Source organism: Zingiber officinale, chromosome 6A (assembly GCF_018446385.1).
Source record: "Zingiber officinale cultivar Zhangliang chromosome 6A, Zo_v1.1, whole genome shotgun sequence".
NCBI classification, from domain to species: Eukaryota; Viridiplantae; Streptophyta; class Magnoliopsida; order Zingiberales; family Zingiberaceae; genus Zingiber; species Zingiber officinale.
The window spans coordinates 67,361,845-67,370,829 of NC_055997.1; the positions used below are offsets into that span (position 1 = coordinate 67,361,845).

The 8,985-nt window shown below is 37.5% G+C and overlaps 1 protein-coding gene across 1 annotated transcript; it reads right to left on the reverse strand.

Annotated features, from left to right (window-relative positions):
• Positions 1–779: 779 nt before the first annotated feature.
• Positions 780–6,073, reverse strand: LOC121996477 (transcription termination factor MTERF8, chloroplastic-like). Its single transcript, XM_042550465.1, has 2 exons — positions 4,830–6,073; positions 780–1,112 (listed from the first exon to the last, which is right to left on the reverse strand). The coding sequence occupies exon 1, from the start codon at positions 6,015–6,017 to the stop codon at positions 4,830–4,832; it is 1,188 nt and encodes a 395-aa protein (XP_042406399.1). The 5' UTR covers positions 6,018–6,073; the 3' UTR covers positions 780–1,112.
• Between the last annotated feature and the right edge of the window lie 2,912 nt (positions 6,074–8,985).

The following is an 8,985-nucleotide window of genomic DNA, read 5'->3' on the forward strand; positions in this document are numbered from 1 at the left end:
CGGGGCCAAAGAAGCGGGAGTTCGAAAATACAATGGAGATCAATGAGACATTGCTGACCCCGAGGTTCGATACGATGGACTTTGAGGAGATGGACAACTATTCAACACGGAGATCAACAAAATACTTATTTACGGCTCAAAACGAGCATGCAAGAACCGTAGGGCATAGTCGTATGCTGCTTACTGGCAACCATCCGCTGTAGGGCTGCCTACTGCTTGCGACAAGAGCGCGATTGACTATTGCTCGTGACGAGTGCAAGGAGGTAGTGCTTAGTCACTCGTGACGAGTGTGAGGAGGCCGTGCTTGGTCACTTGCGGTGAGCATGAAGTGGTCTAAGGATAGAGACGATGGGGAAAGAAGGGCGTTCCGCTCCCTTTTGGATGAATAAAAATTTATTAACAAATTAATTTGTAAATAAATTCATAAATTCATCCATGGATGATTTCATAACAAGTACATGAAAAAAAAGATAAATAATCCATCCTTTCTTTCTTATGAAATAAACAAAGAAATTTTATCACAGAAAATTTTTCTCAATTGTTGCATCCGTCCGCCCAAATAAATTAAGCATAAAGGATAAGTCTATATAATTATGATTCATTCCCATTAACATCTAAAATAATAAATATAATTGAATAAATTATGTAAAACAGCAAGCACATACCCACATCCCATACCATGTTTATATTTAAAAATACCGTGAAAATGTTTTCTGTAGTTGCTCTGCTATATTACTTGTTACAACATCATAATAGTTAGAAAATAATTGCTACAATAATAAAGCCGAAAGTAAAAAATAATTATAGTATTGTATCAAGTACTCTGTAGTTGCTCTGTTACACATACGCTCTTTTTGACTTTTTTCCGAGCTACACACTTCCAATATCTCCCAATTGCCTTCCACGCCCTTCAAACTTTTGTTAATCCAAATTTCTTAACTTGCTTTGTACCAAAATGTATTTATTACTTGGAGGAATCTCCTGCCAAGGCTAATTAAGGTGGTATAATCCAACCTGCATAGCATGGTCTGACCTGTTCATGTCGCAAAAGTTTGCTCATAAAATGAGTGTTGAGGTGGAGCTGAAATTCGACTTGCATGGTGTGGTTTAACCTGCACACAAAGGGATTAATGTCAAAAGCATCATAATTTTTTTGACAACACCACTCTAATACTCAAGTAAACTAAGAATTGCAGCCAAAAGGTGGACAAAAGAGCATAAAGATAGATAGAGCCATCTAGTAAAAGTATAACATACAGCATTGGAATATATCTTGGTATTTATAGGTATAGGTTGAAAAAAAAAAATCAATGGAGTTAGTGACCATGATTATCAAGAAATTATGGATCATTCAATTGTTTAATCATTAATTCCAACCGCCACCGTTAATCTCAATTATCAAGTTATTAATCTTAGCTCAATGACTATTAATTCTAGTTGCCTCCATTAATGTCAACTGCTATGCTATTATTAGCTATTAACAACAAAAATAATGATTGTGGACTGGCTGCTTTGTGGCCAACAACTGCACAAGCATAGTGGCCGGCTTGAGAAGACTAACCTATTGAATTTTGAGAGGAAAGCTCGGAGTAGAAAGTTTGGGGAGCTTGGAGAGCTCAAAGAGCTTGGGGAGCTCATAGTACTCAAAGGGAAGAACCGGAAGAGCTTGGAGTTGAGACTTGAGAGCTCGAGGAGTAGGACCCCTTCAAGTAGAGTTGAGATATACGAGACTCGCCCCCATGGGCGGGATCAACTGGTTATGACATGGATTCTTGCAGCATGAGTCGAGAGGTCGAGGGTCTGCGGCAGCAAATGCGATAACATCAATATCTGTCCGTGCTAAACACCTGAGACCACCATGTCATAGCTGGGCCCGTATTCACCGTGATTTACTCCCTCTCATACTTGTGGGGCCGGGTTGAGGGGGCCGCTAGGTTGGCGGTTCCAACCTTTTGCAGCATGAGATATACGAGACTCAATTAGTGTATTCAGGTCAGAAGGATGCTAAAGTTGGCCCTATGAGTAACTAGGCTGAGCTGAAAAGGATCATTGAAGAAAAAATATTCCTAATGGAGGTGATCAACATCAAGTTGGAGAGGTTGTCCACCTAAGAAGTTCCCTAATAGTGGAGTTGAAACAGAACAAGGGCAAGTTGGAGAGATTGGTCGATGAAGAATTTTTCTAATAGTGAAGATGAAAGGGAACAAGGTCAAGTTGGAGAGGTATGCGAGCCTTCCCTAAGTAAATATAGATAGGAATCTAGTTGAGTTGGAGAGGTCAGTCATCAAATAGATCCATATTAGTTGAGCAAGAATACAACGAGGTCAAGCTAAAGAAGTCGGTCATTGAAAGGAGAGCTCTGAGAACTAGAGAGATTGTTTGAAGGTCGACCCCAAACATAGACAAAACGCTAATGTTAAGGGAGAGCTCAATCTCAAGACCTTGGGCGGACTTCTAAAATTAAAGGTCAACCTTGGAACCTTTGGGCGAACAACTAAAGTTAAAAGGGAACTCAATCCCAAGACCTTGGGCATATCTCAGAGGTTTGAAAGAGGCTATGAGAATTCAATCTTGAAATTTTTGATGTACCTCTAAAGTTTAGAAGAGATTGTTTGAAGGTTGACCCTATAACCTTTAGGCGATAGACTGAGATCAGGGAGGCTTGATCCCAAATATTGGATAAACTTTTAAGATCTAAGAGAGACTATTTGTAGGTCAACTCTATAATCTTTAGTGGATTCAATTCTAAAACCTTGAACAGATTAAAGGTCAACTCCAAAACCTTTAGTCAAATCATTAAGATTATTAAAAGGGAGTCCATCCTAAGAACTGAAGTACACCTCTAAGATCGAGGAGAGATGAGAGCTCAATCCAAAAAAAAACATATATTAGGCCTCCCCAAAATTGATAAGTGGGAATTATTTTAAATTTTTTACAAATCAAATTTAAATTAATTTTTTTACTGTATTCTCTTCTTCACCAAAGAGAGTATAAAAATATTAACTTCACATTATTTATTTCTACATACCAAGTATACACTCTATTATTGATAGAATGACAGTAATTTAAATATTTAATTCTTTCTTTTCAAAATATAAATTTATTAATTAAATTTCTTTAAAATCTGCAAATTTTCGTAAGGCTTCTTTTCTCTCTTGATGAATTTACCAAAGTTGCAGTTGTTTAATAAAATACCCTTTTTCATCCTGGGTTAAAAAATAATTTCATAAGAAAAATCCATGGGTTGATTTATGGTCACCACGACTACAATGGTTTCACCAAAGGAAGGCAACAATAATTGATCATAAAATTATAATCATAATTACTAGTTATGAAAAAAATTTGTGCCCTCGGGACTATGGTACAACGATAGAGCATTAAAATTATCATCTAGATATTCACGATTTGAACCTCAATTATAATGAATTTACAAAAAAAAAATTCTTCCAAATAGAATAGGCAACTAAAGGATGCTGGACTCCTGGATTGCCCATTACGAGCGCTTTCCAATTTACTCTGGTGACCAATGAAAAATTTTCGAAGGATCAAATTGATCATCCTAAATTTAACACTACCTAACCTGATTAATTAACTTTTTATGAAAAAAAATTATCCTTATGGACATAACCAAGTTGATAGTTAAATAATAGTGCCATATGAGAGTCAAGATCAAATTTCCAGAAAACAATCTAATCTCTTGAGCCAGGTGGTGTGTCAATATGTGTCTCCAGTAGCAAATACCTCCCCCCTCCTCGTGGAAATCCTTGGCAGCCAATCATGAGATATCATGCTGATGTGACAAAAATAACTAACAGGATCATATTCATAAAGGACTAATATTCTAGAAGTCAATTCTAAAAATTATACTCCGAATATCAAAATAATAATAGTAATAATAATAATAATAATAATAATAATAATTTATTGTTGGTAAAAAGAAAATTAACTCCCTTAAAAATAGTGCATCAATTTTTATTATTACTATCATTTTATCTTTAATACTCACATTTATGGCCACAAATCTAATAATTAATTGTCTAAAAAAACTTCTAAACCAAATTTCCGAATTCCATCCTTACCTTGCTTTCTCCAAACTTACCTCATTTTGCAATTTCACCTTTGGAAAAATATAATTTTTTTCATTGTATGAGACCTTAAAAATTCCCCTAGATATATAAACAATCAGAAAAAAAAAAACCAACCTTATAAATCCAAAGCAACTGTTTGATATCTCATTAAAGCCAATATGCTATTATATAAAATATATAAAAATTATTATCCTTTTTACGAGTAAAAGTTAATAAACCCTTCTAAACAAGTGAGCTAGGTAAGATAAAACAACATTATAATTTATAAAAGTAATTTGACTCGAGTTAATCCATATTGGAAGTCAATCGACAAAATTCAGAAGTGTTCAAAACATTTCATCCATGTGGCAGTGGTCCCTCTCCCTTTATAAAAATATGTTAGGAGACAACCGTGCAACATTCAACAGAACCTATCGATGAGTAGCCACAACTCAAACAAGGGTAGATTACTGAATGTTCATAAAAGAAGGATGTCTCTTGCAGTAACAATTGTCTAACATAGCCAGTAATGAATCTGAGAGATTTTGGCTCAATTGACACAAAATCAATATCATGATCCTGTGAATTGTTCTTAAGTTCGTGCAGATTGAGAAGCAAAATCAAGATCATGATTCTGTGAATTCTTCTAATCTTCATGCTTGTTGGCATAAATATTAGCTTAGAGTTTGACAGAGGAGAGAAGCCATTCAGTGAAAAATGGTAACATGAACTATAACTCAGCAAGGAGGAAAATGACTTAACTCATTGATGTCCAGAATCAGAAGCATTAGAGTGGTTTAAGCTTGCATAGAGTTCACTCAGATCTGGATACCTGTCCTTGTAGAGGATAATGTATTTCTCTACAAATTTGGCCTCGGTAAGCATCATGTATGCTGTTAATTTGTAATCATTTTCACAGTGCCCCCTAGACCTCAAGGTTGCCAAGATCCCATGTCTCGGAATCAGCCTTCTCTCCAAGCTCATTACCAATAGTATTGGACGTATAGCTATGTAAGAAGAGGCATATCCAGCCTCGTTTATCAAGAATTCCATTCTTCTCTGCAAAGCCATCGAAGACTTTAGGGGAAAGGTAGGACATTTCTGGAATGCCGCAACAAAATCGGCCTCTGACCACCCAAAGCTCCGGAACAATTCCATTTGCGTATTAAACTTCTCTGGACTGACCGTGACGAGTGCACAAAGAGTGCAATGGAACATCCCCGATATCTGTGGCACTCCCAAGTCCTCCACACGACTAACCAAGGACTTCAAGAAATCAGCATTAAGTGACAGGATCATTGGGCGATTCCGCAAGATATAGGCGAGCTTTTGGTCGTCCAGGCCACATTCCCGAAGCAACTCAAGGTTGGGCTGGATCCTCTTCTCAATGCTCCACGTAAGAATCCCTCGGTTTCTCTTGATCGACTTCACCAGTGCATCCTTGGAGCTGAGAAGGCCTTGCCAAAATTCGATCTTAGATACAATGCGTTCGTGTTTCATTCTGATGGAGGAGGGATTCTTCCGGAAGAGGTGGACGATGTCGGATGGGGAGAGACCCAGATCTTCGTAAGCTCGGAACTTTGGGGCAAGTGTCTTCTCTGCGTCCCAAAGACGATATTTGGGGAAGTAAAGTAGGAGCCTTTTTACTGATGCGTCATCGAAGCCGTAACTTTTGAGGAAAGCAAGAACGGAGTCGGGCTGCTGCAGCGATTGGATGCCCTTGAGAAGCTTCAAGGCCTCGGTGGTCTTCTCCTGGTCGAAACCACATGAGTGGATGAGGTATTGGGCCCTGAACATGTACTTCCCAGTGGCGGAGGCGGCGGCGGCGGCGGCGGCGGCGGAGGGCGAGTAAGGTAAGATGGCGAAGAGGAGGGCAGCATCGTTGGGGTGAGGAGAACGAGTGGAAGACACGGTTTTGCAGAAGAAGGAGAAATGATATAGCCTCTTCATGGTCTCTTCTTCAGAGATTTCGATCTGCTCTTCCCCAAAACCCTAGCGTGTTTATATTGTTCCGTGTAATGTTTCAAATTTTGTCATTTATCCTCATAATTTGATAATTTATATTTTACCCTCCAATGAAAAAGCAAGCTGGACAAAAATCAAATAAATTATGAAAATCATGAAAATGGTATTTAAAAATAAAATAAAAGAACGCTCTGCTATATGTATTAAAAAAATTATTTCAACAATCAAAATTACTATACACACTATTATATTAAAATATTTTTATTAACTTAATTAAATTATTTAAATTTCATAAAAATTATTTTAAATTGTTTAAAATTATTTTAAAACAGTTATAGTTATTAATTAGATTGTATTTTAATTTATTTACATATTGAAATTAGTATAAATCAAAAGAAAAAGGAAAATAAATTGAAGCATATTAATTGACGAGGCATGGATTGAAGCAGGAAATAAATTCAAGAAGGAAAAAATCCCTGAGGAAATGTAAGAGAAAAGAAAAAGAATGAAAGACTAGGGGAAAAAATTCCTCAGAAAGGAGGAAGGAATAGGAAAGACTAGGAAAAAAAAATCAGTTCACACTTCTTCCCCGACTACCGCTCCTCGACAGCTCTACCTCCTCTAAAATCTTCCCCTTTAGTGCTCAATCAAGGAGCTAATTATCAACGGGAACGATGGCTGTGGCAGTGGAGCTTGCCTTTGCGAAGCCCTTCTGTCCGTGCCTAATCTCCGAAGTAAGACAAGCTCCAAAGCTGACAATTTTGGGCCTCGGCGTTTCAAAATCTCTACTTCAATAGTCGGCGTTGTCCCGTTGGCCAAGAGGCCAAAGAAACAGAAGTTCTGGAAGATGAAGATCAAGGAGACATTGTTGACCCTAAGGTTCAATATGATTGTGGCAAGGCGAAACGCTTGTCCTCAGCGTTCCCGTCGCACCCGACCTAAGGTCTCACGAGGGAGGTAAATCGTAGCATCCGAGCGGACATGTGACGGACAGGATTGTTGGTTGCTACTCGGAAAACCTATAGGTTCCACTGTACAAAAATTTTGTACAAAGGTCAGAACCTTTTCCTAGCTACCATGTGTTCTTTTAAATTAAATTTTGGATCGCCTGCGGAACTTAACACGTTTGATCCAAAACTTAATCTATTTGTTCTTTTAGGTTTTGACTTGGATCTCCTGCGGAACTTAACACGTTCGACCCAAGTCTCCTTAAGTTATTAATTCCATTAAATATTAATTTCCATAAAAGGTTCCCAGTACTGACGTGGCGAGGCACATGACCTTCTTGGATATGGGAGCAACCACCACCGACTAGACAAAACCTTTAATAGAAAGCTAATATTTAATTTCCTAAAATAACTTTAGGTTAACCTAAGAGAACAATCAAATCACAAGGAAAAGAAAGAAACAAAAAAACACAACATCGAAAAACATATTCGAAATACTAGAACGTAAGCCTCTTGTATTTGGTATTATTTCCATAAATAACTAGCATGATGCGGAAAAGGAAAAACTACTAGTTATACCTTCTAGAAAGACCTCTTGATCTTCTACCGTATTCCTCTTCTAACCTCGGACGTTGTGTGGGCAACGATCTACCAAGATGAGAAACCACCAACCACCTTCTTCTCCTCCAAGCAAGGTTCGGCCACAAAGGAAAAACTTCACCAAGGAGGAAAACCAAAATACTAATCAAGCTCCAAGAGATGCTAGCTTTCTCTCCTTCTTCTTCTTCTTCTCCGAGTAGTATCCGGCCACCACAAGAGCTCCAAGGGAGAGGGAGAGGTTCGGCCACCACAAGAGGAAGAGAAGGAGATGATGGCCGGCCACACCAAGGAACAAAAGAGGGAGAGAAATAATAGATGTTGTGTCTCATGAAGGCACCCTCACCCCTTCTTTTATATTCCTTGGCCTAGGCAAATTAGGAAATTTAATTACAATAAAATTTCCTTAATTTTCCTTGACATGAATTAATTGAGAAAAATAAAATAAAATTTCTCAATCAACTTGTAATGGCCGGCCACAATCAAAAGGAGCAAATTAGGAGAGTTTCAATCAACAAATTAAAACTTCCTAATTTGTTTCCGGAAATTTTAAAAAATAAATTTTCTCTTTAAAAATCTCTTCATGGTTAATAAAAGGAAATTTCTATAACTTTAATTTTATTAACATGTGAATAATTTTAAAGAGAAAATAAAACATCTCTTCAATCTACAAATAAGGAAAGAGATCTAATCTCTTTCTTTAATCTTTTGTAGAGAGATATTTTAATTTTAATTCTCTTTAAATTATATCTTCCACATAATAATAAAAATTAAAATTAAATTTCTTTTTTAATTTAATTTGGCCGGCCCCCACTAGCTTGGGTTCAAGCTAGGGCCGACCACCCAAAATCATACCTAGGCCGGCCCTAGCTTGTTCCCAAGCTAGCTTGGCCGGCCCCTATTGGGTGGGTATAGAAGGTGGGTATAGGTGGGTATAGAACTCTACAAATAAGAGGCTACGATAGGGACCGAGAGGAGGAATTGGTTTTGGTCTCCCGATAAAATTAAGCATCCCGTGTTCGTCCCGAACACACAACTTAATTTTATCAATGATAATTCATTCCACTAGAGAACTATCATTGAACTACCGCACCAATCCCAAATTATATTTTTGGGCTCCTTCTTATTATGAGTGTGTTAGTCTCCCTGTGTTTAAGATATCGAATGTCCACTAATTAAGTGAGTTACTGACAACTCATTTAATTAATATCTAAGTCCAAGAGTAGTACCACTCAACCTTATCGTCATGTCGGACTAAGTCCACCTGCAGGGTTTAACATGACAATCCTTATGAGCTCCTCTTGGGGACATTATCAACCTAGTATCTCTAGGACACAGTTTCCTTCTATAATCAACAACACACACTATAAGTGATACCATTTCCCAACTTATCGGGTTTATTGATTCAT

Coding starts and splice junctions, on each gene's coding strand:
- LOC121996477 (XM_042550465.1), bottom strand. CDS start 6,017: ATGAAGAGGCTATATCATTTCTCCTTCTTCTGCAAAACCGTGTCTTCC.